The sequence below is a fragment of the Helianthus annuus genome, chromosome 1 (assembly GCF_002127325.2).
Source record: "Helianthus annuus cultivar XRQ/B chromosome 1, HanXRQr2.0-SUNRISE, whole genome shotgun sequence".
Lineage (NCBI taxonomy): Eukaryota > Viridiplantae > Streptophyta > Magnoliopsida > Asterales > Asteraceae > Helianthus > Helianthus annuus.
This window is the reverse complement of record NC_035433.2, coordinates 20,310,981-20,331,208: the sequence shown is the minus strand read 5'-3', so window position 1 is coordinate 20,331,208 and position 20,228 is coordinate 20,310,981. Positions and strand designations below refer to the sequence as shown.

Here is a 20,228-nt window from a genome sequence, read left to right as displayed (position 1 = left end):
GATAGTCCCTGTGGTTTTGCAAAATAACACCTATAGTCCTCAACTTTTGGAAATTACACCGGTGCTCCCTGTGGTTTGACAGTTTGTTACTCGGATAGTCCTTGGAGTGGATGACGGTTAGTTTTCTCCATTAAGTGGATGTTAAATGACAAATTCACCCTTCATCTTCTTCACTCTATAAAAACAAAACAACCACACCCCAACCCCACCCACCCCCACCTTTGTCTCTGTTTCCCCCCACCATTAACCACCAACCACCACCCATTAGTACATTACTTTCAAAAGTTATCTAGAATTAATTAAATAAGATAGAAGAGAGGTGTTTGATTTTGACATTCTTCCATATGCTGCTGTTTCTTCATCTCCTTTCTGGGTCTTTGTAAGAAGTTGTGTGTGTGTATGTGTCCTTGATAAGCAAAAAGGATCCTGATATGCTGTTGTTTCTTCATTTATTTTTTGGTTTTTGTAAGAGGCTGTGTGTGTGACTGAAATTAGAGTAATATTTTCGTGACTGGTTTGATTTATGGAACTTGGTTGTCTTTTTATACTCGCAAGTTTGTTACTTTTTATTATATAACTTCAGCACTCAAACCCATTAGTGAGATTAACAAACTCTTATATTTACAAGTATTCATATCCACATATGCTAATGGTATATGCAGAGCGCTATGGATCGCTACTTACATTGGAGGAGCTTAAAGAATTCGATACACTAAGTGATGATTATGAAATCAACTGGCATCTAAATCATCTACGAAGCTTAATTAATCCAACATCAGAGGATTTGAATGTCCAGAAATGTGGGGGGTGGGTGGGGTTAGGGTGGGGTTATTTTGTTTTTATAGAGTGGAGAAGATGAAGGGTAAATTTGTCATTTCATATACACTTAACGGAGAAAACTAACCGTCATTCACTCCAGGGACTATCCGAGTAACAAACTGTCAAACCATAGGGAGCACCGGTGTAATTTCTAAAAGTTAGGGACTATAGATGTTATTTTGTAAAACTACAGGGACTATCCGTGCATTTTACTGTATTAGATTTTTTAAATTTTAGATTAAAATGACAATAAAAATAAAACCGTAAAGACTCAGATTTAAAATGTTTAAATTTGAACTAAAATGGTAAAGTGACCTCACCATACCATAAAGCAGGGGCTTTGCTTTCATACTCTCATCTACTTTGTTTCTTCCAAAACATTCAACTTCAATTCCTGTAGAGAGAGAGAGAGAGAGAGAGAGGGAGATGAGCACGCAGTCGTTAGCCTTCCGGGTGATGCGCCTATGCCGTCCCACATTTCAGGTGGAAACCCCACTCCGATTCGAGCTTTCCGATCTCATACTCGGTGAAGATCTACTCGACGATCCATCCGCCGCACCTCAACTCCGTCATCTCCTCCACACCATTGACTCCTCCACCGATCTCACCTACACCAATCGCTTCCTTCTCCGTGATGACCCATCCGATGCCATGGGCCTTCCCGGCATGCTCGTCCTCCCTCAGTCATTCGGGTAAGTTTTTCAATCACTATCTGATGCGAATTTCATATTCTATTGTGCTGCCTGCTAATTTCTCTGTTTGCCTCTGCCTTATATCATTTTTAGGGTTCTTTGTGTGTAATTTGGTTAGTCGGGTTGTCATGTCCGGTTAGTTACTAGGTGTTGATGAGCTAACACAGTTAATAGCCATACACATGATACATTTTTTGAAGTTGTTTCATTCATTTCTGTACATTTAGATATATCTACCTGACTAACTCAATCCAAAAACTGAATACCCGAATTGTAGTTGGGTTCGCATATTTTCAGACAGAAATTTACGCTATTACCTGAAATTCTGAAACCCGAAAAAAATAACCGAACAACAGCGCAGTTCATATTTTAGACCTTAAACTTTGAAGCATGGTGCTTTATTGATGAGTAAACAAATCATCGACTTTGAATCATTCAGTTCTGTATTGCTCCTCATGGTATCAAAGCGTAGGTTCTGAACCAAACCCTAGCCGCTACCCACATCTGCCCTCTTCGATCCCTCCTTCCTCTCCTCTTGCTGTTACATCTTTTATTGCTTATGTTTTAATCCTGCTGTTACGATGGGGGATAAACCAGAGTCCTCAAACCACATGAAAGCCCTTCACCTGACAGACATTCAGCAAAAGTCAGAGTGCTAGATGGAGTTAAGATGTCCTATTCATCGTGGGTAAAGTTGTTTCAATTGCATGCTCGAGGTTACAAAGTTATGGAGCACATCGGGCACCAGCAAAAACCGATCCAGAATAGACTACTTTGGCTGAAATTGATGCTTTGGTCTTGCAAAGGATCTACGGGACATTGTCAGATGACCTCCTGGTACGTGTTCTAGACAGTGATTCTACTGCTTATCATGCTTGGAATCGTGTCAAAGCGATCTTTTTGAACAACAAGGGCGGCTGCCCTTGAGCATGAATTCAATAATCTGACCCTCAAAGTCTTTCCCATCTCTTGAGGTTTAGTGTCAGAAAATCAGGGATTCGGGGTAACTGCTGTTAATACTCCTGTGAATGAACAAAGGCTTGTCCTGCAGTTTGTCTGCGGGTTACCCGCTGAATATGATGTAGTTAGTGCATACGTCAATCAAAGTCTCCCCTTCTGGGAGACAGCCTGCTCTATGCTTCAAATGGAACCTCAAAGGCAAACTGCACGTGAGAACATGACTCCACTGGTTGCCCTAGCAGCCGTGCATGCTGACCCACAAAGAAATGACCAGGTGAATCGTCGTAGATAGAGGTAGTAACAAGCCGCCGTCCACCACAATCTTTAAACAATGGACCACGCAGTCGTGGGCCGCCAACACAGCAGACACAAAATCAACAGCTGACCCCGCCTGGGCCTTGGCCTACTTCTGCCCAACATCAGTAGAACCTAACTGGGCCCTGGCTCACTTCTGCCAACCGTCAGCAACCTTATTGGGCTTACTGGACCCCACCACCATGTCTGTACCCGACCCAACAGGGTTGGGCTCGCCGTGGCAGCCTGCTACACCTCCTTAGGCCTCTTCCTCAGCCCACGGTCAGAGCTCATCTGGATCAGCACGCAGGTCAGGCCCATCTAACCCTATTTCAGGTGCACCCCAGGCCCATTTAAGTGAGATAGACCCACTACAGCCCACTGAACTCGGTGAAGCTATACTGTCGTCTATACATGCCATGACCATCAACTCTAATGACGATTAATGGTATATGGATACAGGCGCTTCAAACCATCTCACATGTGACCAAGGTAAAATCACAGGACTCATTGTTATCTTGTTCTAAAGGTTCTATATTTGTAGGTAATGGTGAACGTCTGCCAATTATTGGAGTAGGAAATTCTACCCTACCCAACTCATACCGCACCCTTCACCTTAAAAATATCCTACATACCCCAAATATAATAAAAAATCTTATTTCTGTTCGAAAATTTACAACTGATAAATATGTCTCTGTTGATTTTGATCCTAATGGTTTCTCTGTGACGGAATATCCGAGTGGGAAGATTATCTTCTGCCACAGTAGCTCAAGCCGTCTCTGTCCACTCACATACCCGGCCTCGTCTCCCGTTGATTCCATTGTTCTTGCTTCCACAAGTTAGGACCCTTGGCATGAATGTTTGGGCCACCCGGGATTGCCAGTTTTTGATTTCCTTTGTTCGAATAAATTGATTGCATGCAATAAGCATGCTAAGACTTTAGTTTGCAATTCTTGCCAACTGTCTAAGCACAAACGTTTGCCGTTTTTGCTTTCTAATTCAAGTACTATTTTACCATTTGATAGGGTAGGGATCCTGTACATTAATCCAGAAGTGTGAGAAGTGTATTATAACACTATATATAACACTATATAACACCATATAAACACCGTGTAACACTATGTAACACCATATAACACCGTATAACACTATATAACAAATATAACACTATACATCTATCATAGACATGCTATCAGACAAAATATAGTGTTATATTTGTTATATAGTGTTATATAGTGTTACATAGTGTTATACGGTGTTATATGGTGTTACATAGTGTTATACGGTGTTTATATGGTGTTATATAGTGTTATAATACACTTCTCACACTTCTGGATTAATGTACAAGATCCTCTATCCCATTTGATATATTGCATTGTGATTTATGGACCTCACCCATCAAAAGTAAAAGTGGTTACAAATATTATATGGTTCTTGTTGATGATTTCACTAAATATACATGGGTTTTTCCCTTAACATTTAAATCTGAAACATATACCAAATTCATCCACTTTTACAAATTTATACACACCCCCAATTCAAAATGCACATAAAATTATTCCAATGTGATCTCGTGGGCGAGTTCGATAACCATCACTTCAAGTCTTTTGCCAATGCAAATGGACTTCAATTTCGTTTTTCATGCCCTCAAACGTCTCAACAAAATGGTAAATCGGAGCGCATGATTCGACGCCTAAGAAATTATGCTCACCCTCTTCACATACGCCTCTCTCCGCCAATGTTTTGGGTGGATGCTCTTCATACTGCGTGTTACCTTCACAACATTCTCCCCACCAAACTTCTCCATTTCCAAACCCCCACTTCCGACCTCTATCTACGACCCCCATCTTGTGACACCATCTTCAAATTTTTGGATGTGTCTGTTGTCCTAACACCTCCGCCACTCGCCCTCACAAACTCACCGTCCGATCCACACGATGTGTTTTCCTCGGTTAGCCGGCTGATTACCGTGGTTACCGGTGTCTTGAAATCTCCACAGGTAAAGTAATCTTCTCGCGTCATGTCACATTCGACGAGTATGCTTTCCCTTATGCCACTTCTAATGCCACTCGTGATTACTCTTTTCTCGACACCGACACCTCTCCTATCTTTTTCCAGCCACAACATCCCAAAAATCAGCCTCCAACATCTCCCATACTACCCACTGAAACCATCTCAACACATCAGCCCGTAACACCTATCCAACAACCACTGATGCCGCCACCCACCCCACTGATCCACAAATTCAACCACCATAGCCCTCAACGTCACCCACCTGTCCTCCCTCAGCAGCTCGTTTTGGTATCCAGTACCAACGAGCCATCAGACCCAACGCACCCTACACTTCTGTTGCCCCCTCCGCTCCTCAACCCTCGCCCCCTCCACCACCGCCTCCTATTCAGCCTACCAACCCCGTGAGCACTCAATCAAAATTCAAAAGATGGTATATCCAAACAACGTGCCCCTCTCAACTTCCACACCAAAACCGACACCTCTATTTCGCCCATTCCCAAATCCCACCTCAAAACCCTCAATGATCCAAATTGGCAAGCCACCATGAAAGATGAATATCGAGCCTTAATAGACAATAACACATGGGTTCTGGTACCACAACCTCCTAACGCGGACATCATTACTATGCAGTTAATCTCGGTGATATATCGGTTATATCGGTCCCCTAGTAAAATATCGGTGTCAAATATCGGTACTGATATTATCGGCGATATCGACCGATATAACCGATATATCACCGATATTTGACCGATATAACCGATATATCACTGACTGAATTATTAGTATTAAATTGCTATATATATTAAATTTTGCATTATATTATAATTACCGATATCCCACCGATATCTCACCGAGATAACCTATATCTCAAATATCGGTCCCATGGTTGTAAAAATCCCGACTAGGTGCCGATTAATCCCCGATTACTCCCTGATTAGTCGCCGATTAATCAAATTAATCCCCATTAATTCCGATTAATCCCTGATTAATCCCGATTAATCGCTAGTCCCCACCCCGCCGCCCGACTAGCGACTACTACAACACTGATCGGTCCTTGACCGATATCCGATATTTTACCGCATTAACTGCATAGCTAGGTGCATGTGGCTCTTTAGTCATAAGCTATGTTGTCAAAAGCGCAAAAAGCGCGCGCCTAGGCGCCCGGGCGCAGCGAGGCGCACCTATAGCGCCTGGTGGTAGCCTAGGCGCAAAAATGGGTTTTTTTGAAAAAAACGCTGTTGAGGCGCAAAAAGGCGCGCGCCTAGGCGCAAAAACGGTGCTGAGGCGCAGTGGATAAGCAGGAAGGAAAACTGAAAAAAATGAAACCGACTATTAGCTACATGATCTTAAATGGCATATATAATAGTTTTTTTAATTTTATATGTGGAATCTTATTTATTTTCAAAGCATAACGTATTTTTTATATTTTTTTCTCTATGTGCGCTTTTCTTAAAAAAACCCACGCTTTTTTTGCGCCTTGCGCCTAGGCTCCGGGCGAGGCCGATGCGCCTTGCCCGCGCCTTGCGTCTTTGACAACATAGGTCATAAGTTTAATGCTGACAGGTCCCTACAACGATATAAAGCTCGGTTGGTAGTAAATGGAAAAAGTCAGCAAATCGAGTTGATTGTGAGGAAACTTTCAGCCCTGTGGTTAAACCCACAACCATTCGTACAGTGCTTAGCTTAGCCGTTGTAAAGGCTGGCCCTCACATCAACTAGATGTGAAGAACGCTTTTCTTCACGGAGATCTTAATGAGACGGTCTATATGTTTCAGTCTCCGATTTGGAGGGAGTTATGCACAAGCCAACATCAACAAACAAAACATGGTGAACTCGACATTCACTTTGTGCGGGGAAAGGTCAAAATTGTAGATGTTCAAGTTCTACATATTCCAGCTGATTTTCAATATGCAGACATTTTTACCAAGTGTTTACCTCGCCAATTATTAATTCGCTTCAGATCCAATCTTCGCCTTGGATCGTCTACGGCTTTGACTGCGGGGGAGTATTAACCGAAAATATTCACCAGAATATTTCTATTATTCTGTTTTAATTTGTATTATTGTGTAATTCAATTAAAGATATAGGTTTCCTAGTTTATAGCTCAATTAGCTGCATAGTCTACGGTTGTAATTTTGCATATATACCTACCAATACTATTGAGTAATATATGCCCCGCTCGCGGTGTGCACATATAATGTATATATGTGTGGGCGCTCGGGGGGCAAAAGTGAAATGGTACTAACTTAAACGTTATTTTACTAATTTTGTGAAATAACGTTAAAAGCGACGGATGGTTAATCATGCATCATGTAGTGACGTTGATAGCTGAAAGACACAGGGGTATGTGCACCAATCAGTCTCTGTCCCGATTGTTTGAGTGTTATGTGTCTTAGTAATAAACGTGGAAACAATTGTATTATTATGTATGATAATATGTTAATTACATCACGTATATATAAGACATATATTTACACATTGTATCCTTCTAATACTAAACTATATCAATATTTGTCTAATATTCCCCCGCAAGCTAAGGCCGAGTAACGACCTGCAGCTTGGACTGTAAATCAGCAAATCGTTGTGACGATAGTGGCTTGGTAAAAATATCTGCAATCTGATCATGCGTAGAGATGAATTGGACGGAGAGTTTTCCTTTAGCAACCTTTTCTCTAACAAAGTGAAAATCAACCTCAACATGTTTCGTGCGAGCATGAAAAACGGGATTTGCAGATAAGTATGTAGCACCTAAGTTATCACACCATAAAACAGGAACCAACCGATGTCATAGGAACCTGTAATTCTTGAAGAAGAGCTTCAAGCCAGGTGAGTTCAGCAACTGTGTCGGCTAAAGCTTTGTACTCAGCTTCAGTTGATGACCGAGAGACAGTTCGTTGTTTCCTAGCTGACCATGAAATAAGATTAGAACCGAGATATATGGCAAATCCCCCGGTGGATTTACGGTCATCGGGACAACCAGCCCAGTCCGCATCCGAAAAGGCATTCAGAGATGAGTTATGCACATCAGTATAGGCATGTAGTGTAGACCCCGAATAAGTCTGTTGGATTAAGAGTCCATAAGTGAACGTGCCCTGAAGATAACGAAGAATTCGTTTGACGGCAGACCAATGGTTTTCAATTGGGGAATACATAAACTGACAAACCTTGTTAACAGCAAAAGTGATGTCTGGGCGAGAGATAGTAACGTACTGTAGAGCACCCACAACCTGACGATAGCGAACTGGATTCTCATACAAAGGACTGTCACCAAGAGATAAATGGGCAGTAGTGGTAATTGGGGATGTGACCGATTTAGCATGTGACAAGCCCGCTCGTTGAAGCAATTCCAAGATATACTTTTGCTGAGAAAGAATCAGATTTGAACCCTGATGAACAACCTCAACGCCCAAAAAATAAGAAAGAGATCCCAAGTCCTGAATAGCAAATGTCGTACCCAAACTGTGAATAACCTGATCAATTAGACTAGGATTGTTCCCTGTAAGAATGATATCATCAACATAAACCAACATGTATAATAAAGTTCCCTTGGAGGAATAAATAAACAGAGACGGGTCTGTTTTAGATCCTTTGAAACCAAGAGAATGCAATGCCATAGTCAAACGATTGAACTATAGTTGTTAAAAGCCATCGCCTCTTGCGCCTAGGCCCATTTTTCAGGCGAGGCGAGGCAGTTGCGCTTTAAGTCGAGGAAATTGCGCTTTAACTCCCCAGGTGATGGTTCAGGCGCACATTCCGGCAAGATTCCTAGATTCTGGAGAGTTTCCGGCTAAATTCCGATAAGATTCTAGCCAAATTTCTACTTTTAATCAAGGAAAACTACTTTTCTACACTAATACACTAATATTTTGGTACTAATTAGATGATATAAAGTGTTACATAATAGACTTTGTCTATTTTATTTGAAGAATAGTATTCTTTTTCTAATACATTACATATTTTTTAAAATTTTTCATTATGCGCTTTATTTTTCTCAGGCCCTCGCTTTTTTTGCGCTTTGCGCCTAGGCCCCAGGCGAGGCCTATGCGCCTTGAGTGCGCCTAGTGCCTTTAATAACTATGGATTGAACCAAGCGCGAGGAGCTTGCTTGAGTCCATATAAAGATTTGTGAAGCAAACAAACATAATCCGGTTTTTGTGGATCAACAAAACCTTGTGGTTGTCGTAAATAAACTGTCTCAGCTAGTTCACCATGCAAAAAAGCATTTTGAACATCTAACTGTCGAAGCGTCCACTGTTGTGTCACAGCAAGGGACAAAACTGTACGAATAGTAGTTGATTTAACAACCGGACTAAATGTTTCGTGATAGTCCACCCCGTGTTGTTGATTAAAGCCCTTAGCCACCAAACGAGCTTTGTAACGAGTAATGGTACCTGTTTGATCTCGTTTAATTTTGTATACCCATTTACAATCAACCACATTAGTATTAGGAACTGGTGGGACAAGAGACCAGGTACCATTCCGAAGTAATGCTGCATATTCTTCAGCCATAGCAGCGCGCCACTGGGGAGATTTGTTAGCAATGGCAAAGGTCGTGGGTTCAAGCTCAGAGGAAGCGATGGAGGTAGCATAAGCGGAAGGATTGAAAGGAACTCGTTGTTTTGGGTTCTGTCGAAGATTAGCAGGGCGAGTTCGTGGAAGAGAGGCAGCCGGAGCAACAGAGTTTGTGGGACCCAACGGAACAGGTTGGCTGGGTGAGGTAGATGGGGTAGGCGAGGTTGTTTGAGCGGTGGGGTTTGTTTGGGTGGGCGGATCTGGCTGAGTGGTCATTGATGATTGTTTAGGGCGACGACTGTAAGTACGAATAGGGGGAGTTGTAGGCTGATTCGTAGATGTAGGCGAACCTGGTGAAGTAGTCGGGTTCATGGGATCAGATAGCATAGGAGGAGAAGGATAACTGGTGACATACGGGTCTGGTGAAGTAGGGATATGTTGTGTGGAGGGTGGTTGTAGAAAAGGAAAATGAAGCTCGTTAAAACGAACATGACGCGCAATGTAAATGCGATCAGCTGTGGTGTCAAGACAACGATAGCCATGGTGGACGGGACTGTACCCAAGAAACACACATGAGAGAGAGCGAAATTCCATCTTGTGTTGGTTGTATGGACGAATGTGAGGATAACATTGACAACCAAAGACACGCAAAAAAGAGAAGTCGGGTGGCCGGGAAAAAATAAGCTCAAAAGAAGACACATTAGACGCGGTACGAGATGGCATGCGGTTTATAAGATAAACAACTGTGTCAAAAGCAAAGTGCCAGAAACGAGATGGAACACCCGATTGAGCAAGTAAGGTGAGACCTGTTTCCACCACATGGCGATGTCGACGTTCAACGAAGCCATTTTGTTCACTAGTGTGTGGACACGAGCGACGATGGATAATGCCAAGTGGGGAGAAAAAACTGGGGAGATTCCTGAATTCGCCACCCCAGTCTGTTTGGACTGATTTAACTTTGGATTGAAATTGTCGTTCAACCATAGCAACAAATTGTTTAAAAATTGCAAACACGTCTGATTTTTGTTTTAAAGGAAAAATCCACATATAGCGAGTAAAGTGATCAACACAAAGTAAAAAATAACGGTGTCCATCATAAAAAGTAACGGGAGCCGGTCCCCAAACATCACAATAAATTAAATCCAAAACAGAAGTACTCTTAAAATCAGAAGTAGACAAAGAAAGTTTCGATGATTTCCCAACATGACAAGCATTACAAGGAGTACTCGAACTTTTATTCAAAACTGGTAGACAATATTTTGATAACATGGAATTTAAAAGTTGAGGATGAGGATGCCCAAGCCGTTGATGCCATGTGTGGACCGGAGCACGAACAGCAGTGAAAGCGACTTTGGAGACTGGTTGAATGGAAGGAAGGCGAATGGAATAAAGGCCATGTTCACTTGGACCCGTGAGGAGGGTAGTGCGTGTAAACTTGTCCTTCACAGCAAAAAAAGAAGCATGAAACTCAAAGAAAACATTGTTATCATGACAAAATTTTTGAACAGAAAGTAGATTACGTTTTATCTGAGGAACATGAAGGATATTGGACAAGGAAAAGGTTTTGTTAGGTGAATGAAAATGAGTTGAACCAATATGTAAAATAGGTAAGCCCTTACCATTGCCAACATGAAGAGAGTCCCCGCTAGTGTAAGGTTCAGCAGTACCAAGGCTAGAAAGATCAGGTGCTGCATGGCTATTTGAACCTGTGTCAGTAAGCCAATCAGCATAGTTGGCCGAAGGTTGTGGCCTGGACCGAATTGTAGCAGGATCACGGTTAGGGCAGTCGGATGGAATGTGACCAATACCACACCGATTACAAGTGCCATAGACCATATTTTGATTGGATGCCCAGTTAAATTGATTCTTGTTTCCCCTGAAGGACCTATTGTTTGAGCTACGGCCACGATTGTTGTTATTATGGTTACGTCCCCGGTTGTTCTCATTGTAGGAGGTGAAGAACGCTTGTGTTTGTGGATTAGTGGGTTGTAGTTGAAAACCCAATTGTGAGGCCAGCTGAGTTAAAACATGCAAGGAATCTGATGGTACAACGCTACTGGAAGATGAGGTACCTGAGGCAGAAGCGGCAAAGGCCTGAGGAGATGGAACCACTGGGGCAGAAGTTTTAATCATGTACTCGTGATCAGCAAGCAGGCCATGTAGTTCAGTGAAGGTAACGGGTGGCATTCGTGAAAGAAGATTGGACTTTAAACCATTGTATTCTTCGCGAAGACCTGCAATCACAAGCATAACAAGATCCTTGTCTTTAAAGGCTTCACCAATATTAGCAAGAGCATCAGCATATTCCCTTGCTCGAGTAAGATAATCAGATGAACTTTCATCACCCTTCATCACGAGTTTCAGAAGTTGTGTCTTCAAGGTATATTCCCTGGAAGATGTATGAGGTGCATAAGCACGTTCCAGGGATAGCCATAAGTCACGAGATGTATTACCTTGAACATGCGGGAAAGAAGATTCAGAAATAGTAGAAATCAGTAACATACGAACATGGGCATCATTGGTCACCCATGTTGCATAATTAGGGTTAGGCTGAGAAGTTCTTGGAGCATCTTTGTCAGAGGAGGCCGACTGGTCAATCACAGCCGCTGGACAAGGAATAGTCCCGTCGATATAGCCTATCAGGTTGTTTGTAACAAGAAACGGATGTATCATTGTTTTCCAGAAACCATAGTTTGTGGGAGTCAAGTTAAACGCGAACTTATGAGAGTGCTTCTCGTTTGTGGAGAAGGCAGCAAGCATGGCCATTGTGAGCCAGAAAAAGTGATCGGAAAAAAAAAGAAAGGGCCGCAGCAGGGTAGCAGCTGCTGTTGTCGGCAGAATTAGGGTTGTAGAATTGGCTCTAATACCATAATAAACGTGGAAACAATTGTATTATTATGTATCATAATATGTTAATTACATCACGTATATATAAGACATATATTTACACATTGTATCCTTCTAATACTAAACTATATCAATATTTGTCTAATACTTAGGTCCAAGGCTTGATACAAAACTACAATTGAGCCGGGGGTCTCACTGGAAGCAACCTCTCTATTCTTACGAGGTGTGTATATCTACCCTCCTCAGACTCTACCTTAGCTTTGCTTTTGGTGGGATTTACTGAGTATGATGATGATGATGACCTATGATTGAGTAATACTAATCATCGACTTTGAATCATTCAGTTCTGTACCACTCTTCACTGGGAAGGGTGAGATGTAGGCAAACCATACCTCTATCCTAGGGGACATATTGATTACTTCCCGTGAGACACCCGGCTCCAAAACCAAATCCGAAAACCTTGGTTTTAAAAAGCAAGAGGCACACAAAAGCGACAAGGTCTAAAACCGAGGCGCGAAGCGCAAAAGCGACAGGTTTTTCGTACCCTAGGCGCAAGCTAATTATATATATATATTTTTATATATATATATATATCCCAAAGGTTTCTAGTATCATTTACCTAAAATTGTGACACAAGTAACCTCTATATATGCTTTAATAACCCATATGTACAACCTAAGAAGCACAAAATCTCTACTATACACTCAAAGTACAACTAACGAAGATATATGTACAATCAATAAAACTCCATAAAAAGCAAAGAAAAGGAAAAAAACTAAGTTAGAAAAAGTTTTGGGTTAGAATTTTAAAATAGCATAGCATTAAGGATGAAAATTGTAATTTTGTGAAAACAGAAGATAAAAAGTAAAAAGGATGTAAACCCTAAAAAATTTCAGCCGTCACTCTCTGTTTCATGTCTAGCTATCACTCTTACATCTCCTTTTCTCAAAAGCACTTAAAATCGTTAATTCTGGCAATATTTCATCTCCATTTCCATGAATAGCAGGTGTTTCATCTTCATAAGTATGGTTGTTTCTACATAGAATGTGTAATTTTCATGTAAGGTCCTTAAAGCGCACACTTCAGTGCCTCATCGCCTTACAAAAAAAAGCGCTCAAGCGCACCGCTTCTTGGGTTTCCTCTAGGCGCTAAGCAAAAAAGCGAGGGACCCTGAGCCTTGATGAGCCTCGCGCCTAGGCGCGCTTTTTAAAACCAAGCCGAAAACATACAAGTACAATAGACTATTGTGTTAGTGGGGGAATCTTAAAAAAGCAGGAAAACATAGTATACTAAAGTAAACCAAAAACAAAGAAATGAGAAATATAATGAAAGTAATAGATTAAATAAGCATAAATAATTACATATAAAAAAATATAATCTACTGTTTCATAGTTGAGTCTAGCATGAAATGGATTAATTGAGCTCTAAGTGTTCATATTTTCACATAATCATGAGCAGAAATGAGTTAACCTAACACTAGAAACTTATTTTTTGTGACTTGATAGTTCTTTCAAAAACGATAATTGATAATGGATTATGACCATAATTAGCATAGTGAATGATAAACTTTGGTTGTTTTTTTGTTACAGCTAATGTATGATTCTATAAGATTAGATGCCTGATAGAAATTTGATTTTATGTGTTTGTGCAGTGCCATATATCTTGGAGAAACATTTTGCAGCTATATAAGCATCAACAACAGCTCCAGTTTTGAAGTGAGGGACATTATAATCAAGGTTTTGATATTTTAATATTACTTGGTTATGTTAAATAGCTCATGTGTCTTGGTAACTTGAGCATGTTTAGGCGCTTGCAAAGTTTGTGCGATTTTTCTTTGAGTGTGAACTTCACTCTCAATTAAGAAAATGAGCTCACAAAAGAAAAGACGGTAATGTCTTGTTCAATGTGTTTTGCTATTATATGATTTTTACAAAATCAACCTTAGACCATTGTTAATGTTGTTTCTTTTAGATTTTGTGCTTATAGTTTACTGACCAAAACTCTTTTGTACTTAGTGATGGATGTTGTATAAATGACTATATTCTGTATTTTGTGCATATGATATACTAAGTTGCCAAAAGTTTAAATACATCTTCATTTGACATTTGCTGTTAAATTTGGCGATCCTTGATTGATTCACGACCATGCTTATAATAATTAAGGTATATGCAAGTATTGACCTAACCAATATGGATGACAGGCAGAAATACAAACAGAAAGGCAGAGAATACTGCTTTTAGATACAAGTAAAACACCAGTTGAAACAATAAGAGCAGGAGGACGCTACGATTTTATTGTTGAGCATGATGTTAAGGAGCTTGGTGCACACACGTAAGTTACATATATTGAGTACAGGTGGCAGTTTTGACCCATTCATTCATGCGTGGGTCGTTTTGGGTTATGCTTTTTTTTTTCAAATAGTTTGAAATGGGACAAAAGTCGCTGAAAGGGGAATGGATCAAATGGGAGGTTGAAAGTCGCTTGAAGTCTTTTTTCTTAATGCATAAACTGTTTTCATTCAGAGATTTGGTTTATTATTTTATAATAATGTTTTTTGTAATTGCATATAAATTTTTTAAAAAATTGTCAGAAAAGTATTTGCAGATCAAGCAAACCTAGTTTCAAGCCTGAGTTAATAAATGGCTTGTTTCAACCACTACCCTACACGCTCATATCACTGCCTCTAAGACCGATGATGATGATGTCATATTTAAAGTTTCAAACATGTTTGCTTTTGTATTATCTGCATGCAACTCATCATCTACCTTTGCTTCACAATCTTTAGTCTGGTCTGCACTGCGCAATATAGTGATGGCGATGCTGAGCGCAAATATCTCCCACAGTATTTCAAGTTTATAGTTTCAAATCCGCTTTCTGTCAGGACAAAGGTACCGCTCTTAACTGCTATAGTATTGCCTAAGAAAATGCTGATATTGAAATAGGGCACACACACTGATATTTTGTATTTTGGTTGGATCCTTCACACATTAATATGTTACTTGCTTTCTTGACAGGTCCGCGTTGTGAAGGTAGGTTGGCATTGTTTAAAAATACATGGGTGTAAGTTCTTAATCCGCCTGTGTAAATGTTTAAAATTTCATAAAGTGGGTACACGTAGAGGTTACAAACGGGTTGACCTTAAACACTTTTGTTTAATCGGTTGTTATATAGAAGTGTGTTGTTGTTGTATGCACTAATGCTACACTTTGCGCAATATGACCTTCATCTTGTTCTTTTTTACCTATTTTCATTTGTACCCATTTGGCGTGTTAGACCCGGATGAACCTTGGGTCGATATCGCCACCTTTATTATTACTATCATTCAAATCTTGTGATCATTCTTTGCCTCCATCTCAGGAAACGACATACTTGGAGGCATGTTTAGAAAATAATACAAAATCAAACCTGTATATGGACCAAGTGGATTTTGAGCCTACTTCAAACTGGAGTGCAACATTACTAAAAGCCGACAGTCACCTTTCTGAGAAGAGCGTTTTGACAAGGTTACATAAATAAAATTATTTGACAATGTTGAGATTGTAGTTATCAAGTGACCATTACTTTTTAGAGGTAGTAAGATGGATGATTATAGGGTAACCAGGTCATTTTTAAGTATAGCATTAATGGGTCAAATATAATCACAATTTTTATATAATCTAGAGTAAATTACAAAAATCGTCCTTTATGTATGTCACTTATTGCAAACTGTGTCCTTTATCTTCAATAATTACCGAAAACGTGCTCGATGTTTGCAAACCCTTGCAAGTTATGTCCTTTTAACACTAACTCAGTTAATTTTTTGTGGTTAAATCTGACCAAATAGACCCCATATGAGGGTATTTTGGTCATTTTACTCTCATGTGGGGTCTATTTGGTCAGATTTAACCACAAAAATACCGTCATGTAGGGTCCATTTGTTCAGATTTAACCACAAAAATTAACTGAGTTAGCACTAAAGGACATAACTTGCAAGGGTTTGTAAACATCGAGTACGTTTTCTGTAATTATTGAAGACAAAGGACACAATTTGCAAAAGGACGATTTTTGTAATTTACTCTATAATCTAATATATTGAATGAAGCAAATGTGTAAAAATACACTTGGGGACATGTTCCCTAAGCAATTTTTTTTTGTATCTGATCGGTTTGAGATAGAAAAACCCATATGGACCCACCCGTTCATAAGTAAGTGGAAAGGAATTTCTACCTCTGCTAATTTTCAATGCAACCAACTCCAACTTGTCATATATCTTTAACCTACTTTTTAAATCTAATATTGTGGAGCATAATAACAGAGAGATATTGAAGCCACCCATTTTGATTAAATCTGGGGGTGGAATTCACAACTATCTCTACCAGTTGAAGTCATTATTGGATGGATCTGCACCAAGCAAATTTGAGGGGAGTAATGTTCTTGGCAAACTTCAGATAACATGGCGTACGAATTTGGGTGAACCTGGCCGCTTGCAAACACAACAGATCATTGGTAATGTAAGTGGACTTGTTCAACGTAACCTTAAATCCTTAGTTATTATTGTTGTAATTATATTTAGGCATTAGTGAAATGGGCAAGTGTTAATAGTTATGTATTTGAACCTGGTCATCATTACCCAATTTGTCTTGTTTCTTGACTATTATAGCAATGTTACTTCAGCATCTGATAATCTATTTTCGTCTTTGTGTAGATCATTACACAAAGAGAGATTGAATTGAAAGCAACGAAGGTGCCATCTGTCATCATCTTAGAAAAACCCTTTACAGTAAGTACTATTCTGCCATTAGTTACTGCAGCACTCTACTGATTCTTTCTTTGACTTTTTGGATCATACTCCCTCCTCTCAACTACTTTAAATTAGCGATGTAAACGAGCTGAACCAAGCTCTAAAGCTCGTTTTCAGTTCAGTGTCTAAAGCTTGGGATTGGCTTGTTTTTTAATTTTAATTCATTTAGTTATTTTATTTATATTTTTTTATGTAATGTAACATATTAATAATATTAATTTTGTCATCATGCATTTTTTAAAATTATATTTAAATAAATAATTGGTTTGTTTAGCAGCCTATTCATGCTCGGTATATGAAGCTCAAGCTCGTTTATTAAACGAGCTCCAATTTAGGCGAGCTTTTAGTGAGCCAAGCTCAAGTAGCTTTGCTTGGTTTGGCTAACATTTTTTTTTTTTTTTTTTTTTTTTGTGACACAGTAAGAGATGGAGATTGAACATTTTTTTATGTGCTTATTTGGAATATAACATCTTCTCATGAGGTTTTTGTAGGTATGCTTGAGTTTCACAAACCTTACTGAGAACAAAGTTGGCCCGTTTGAAGTTTTGTTATCTCCGAGCGATAGCCAAGAGGATAAAACCCTTGTTGGTATTGGGCTTAAAAAGATGGTGAGTGCTTACATGATATGTAGTGGTCTTTATATGGCTAACTTTTGGAAAGATTTTGATGATGGCTACTTTAGGTGCCAATATTTTAAATGAGTTTATTGAGGTTATGCTGTAACCGCTACAAATTATAAAATAGTTACCAAAAATGGAAAGGGCTGGGTTATGTTTAGGGAGCATAAAACCTCGTAGTGAAATAATTAGATAATCATAGTCATACTTGACACAAACTACATAACAAAATTAAGATATCTATACACCTAAAGTTAGCCGTTTGACCTATTACGCGCACCGGTATTTCTCTTTGTTCTTAGAATGTAGTAGCCTAAGGTGCTAATATATCTGCAGGTTTTACCTCAGGTGGAGGCATTCAAATCTCTGGATTTTCAAATGGTAATGTGATTCTGGTTAAATAGATATTTTATGTAAAGATTTACTAAAAAGTGCATATATTATTATTTGCAGAACCTAATTCCTATGGAAGCTGGAATGCAGAAAATCAGTGGTATCACAGTGTTTAACACGACAGAGAGGAAAAGTTATGATCCATTGCCCGATATCGAGGTCAGCTTACACATTTGTTACCTGGTCAAATCAGGGTGGGTTGGGTTACATGGGTTGAAGGTCAGCCAAAGCCCATTTTTAAAATAGGGGTGGTGTTTCTAATTTTAAGATTTTCATTCCACTGATAGTGGTTTTTGTGGGTCAACTCTACTGGACCCATACCAAAATTGAGCCGTTCTAACCCTAGTACATATCAGCAACAGAAGTTGAATCATATGTATGCCGTAATCGTTGTTCTGATCATTACCTTTTTATAAACTAGTGCAGATTTATGTTGATACATATTGACAAATTTGTTCTGAACAAGACTAAAAGCCGATTCGTCGTTCTTCAAGTATCTTGTAACGAAAACTGCATATTAGTGTTGAAAAACATATTTTAGCCAATGGCGTATATTCGTGCATCATGGATCAGTTTAAGTCAAAACTTATGTATTGTACATGTAATCTGTTATATTAGTTTAAAGAGTAAATTACAAGTTTTGTCCTTTATGTTTACATCATTTTGCAAGCGGTGTCCTTTAGCGCAAAACTTTGCAAGTTTTGTGCTTTATGTTTCAAAATCTTGCACGTTATATCCTTTAGGCCAAACTCACTTAGATTTTTTTGTTAAATCAGGTCATGTGCTTTGCACATGGGGGCATTCTTGTCATTTCACCTCATGAGGGACTATTGTGTAAAACAAGTTGTAGTAAGGGATTGTTGTGTAAAAAATAAAAAAGATTTACCTTTATAAAAAATCTGCATACATAGATGACAGTAGTGGTGGTTTCATGGTAAAATTGGCGGCAATGGTGAGCGTGGAGGTGGTTTCAAGATGAATCGGCGACGGGTGTAAAGGTTCAAGATGACTGTGGCGGGGAACATAGGAAATGGATCAGTGAAGTTACCTTCGGTGACGTTTGTGACGGGAAACACGGAGAAACATGAAGAAGTTAAAGATATTTTAGGGCAAACAAAACCCTGAAAGTCCATAAAGCTCGACTATATGTGCATTGTTGAATAATAGTAATAGTAATAGTAATAATCATAGTCATAATGCCCTAATAATCATGAAATATCGGATATTAATCATTTAATTGTTGTGATGATGGCTTGATTGTTTGATTTGAACTTGGGTGCGGTGGTGATGGTGGGTGCAGTGGGGTTGCGGTGGTCAATAGCTAGAGGTGGTGTGGTGGAATTGGTGGTGGTTAGTAGGTGGGGGTGATGGCGGTGAAGGCTGGCGTTGGTGAAGGTTGTGGGGTGGTGGCAGGTGGTGATGCTGGTGGGTAAAGTCGTGAGAGAGAGAGAGAGAGAGAGAGAGAGAGAGAGAGAGAGGGAGGGAGAGAGGGAGAGAGAGGGAGAGAGAGGGAGAGAGAGAGAGAGAGAGAGGGAGGGAGGGAGGGAGGGAGAGGGAGAGGGAGAGAGAGAGAGAGAGAGAGAGAGTGAACGATGGGGCTATGGTGGTGGTCCGTCGGTGCAGCGGTGGTGTGTGGAAACTGATGATGGCGGTGGCCTAAGAGAAGAGAGAGCGAGACTAAAGAGAGAGAGGGGGTATAATGTTTTAATTTTTTTTTGTTTTTTTAATTAAATGGATAAAATCACAAAAACACCCTCTACTAAAATTACAAAAATACATTGAATTAGCAAAAGAAAAAGAAAACTGAGTTTGGCATAAAGGATAAAACGTGTAAGATTTGAAACATAAAGCACAAAACTTACAAAGTTTTGCGTTAAAGGACACCGCCTACAAAACGATGTAAACATGGACAAAACTTTTAATTTACTCTAGTTTATATATGGGAAATTGGATTCTATTAATCCAAGTAGACGTCATTGGCTATTATCGATCCCACCTTTGAATATTTCCCTGGCAGTCCAACTTTAAACTATTTTGCTTTCAATTCTGAGTTAAAAAAAACTTAATAGAGTTAAGTGTTTTTTTTTTCCAAATTACAAACTGATATTTTAGGGCTTTTAATCAGAACGAGAATACGAGTTGTTTGATGTAAAACTTACCTTAAAATAGTGCTCCAAACGACTTGATTTTTGTTAATTGGAAGTTTAAACAACCAAATTGAAGCACTGTTTTCGTCGTTTGGAGCATCGTTTTGAGATAAGTTTAAATCAATCGACTTGTATTCTCGTTCTAATCAAAAAC

At 39.6% G+C, this 20,228-nt stretch overlaps 1 protein-coding gene across 3 annotated transcripts; it reads left to right on the top strand.

Annotated features, from left to right (window-relative positions):
- The first annotated feature begins 1,173 nt into the window (after window positions 1-1,173).
- On the top strand, window positions 1,174-18,583 carry LOC110944405 (trafficking protein particle complex subunit 13). 3 transcript variants are annotated; one of them, XM_022186074.2, is made up of 12 exons: window positions 1,174-1,511; window positions 13,789-13,852; window positions 14,338-14,468; window positions 14,923-15,025; window positions 15,152-15,166; window positions 15,495-15,640; window positions 16,432-16,627; window positions 16,822-16,896; window positions 17,409-17,525; window positions 17,871-17,915; window positions 17,988-18,086; window positions 18,349-18,583. In XM_022186074.2, the coding sequence occupies exons 1-12, from the start codon at window positions 1,246-1,248 to the stop codon at window positions 18,466-18,468; spliced, it is 1,377 nt and encodes a 458-aa protein (XP_022041766.1). In that variant the 5' UTR covers window positions 1,174-1,245; the 3' UTR covers window positions 18,469-18,583. The 3 variants fall into 3 exon arrangements, with proteins under 3 accessions (XP_022041766.1, XP_022041769.1, XP_022041762.1); XM_022186077.2 differs by having other exon boundaries at window positions 1,175-1,511; window positions 13,789-13,873; window positions 18,354-18,583; XM_022186070.2 differs by having other exon boundaries at window positions 1,175-1,511; window positions 13,789-13,873.
- Window positions 18,584-20,228: the final 1,645 nt, after the last annotated feature.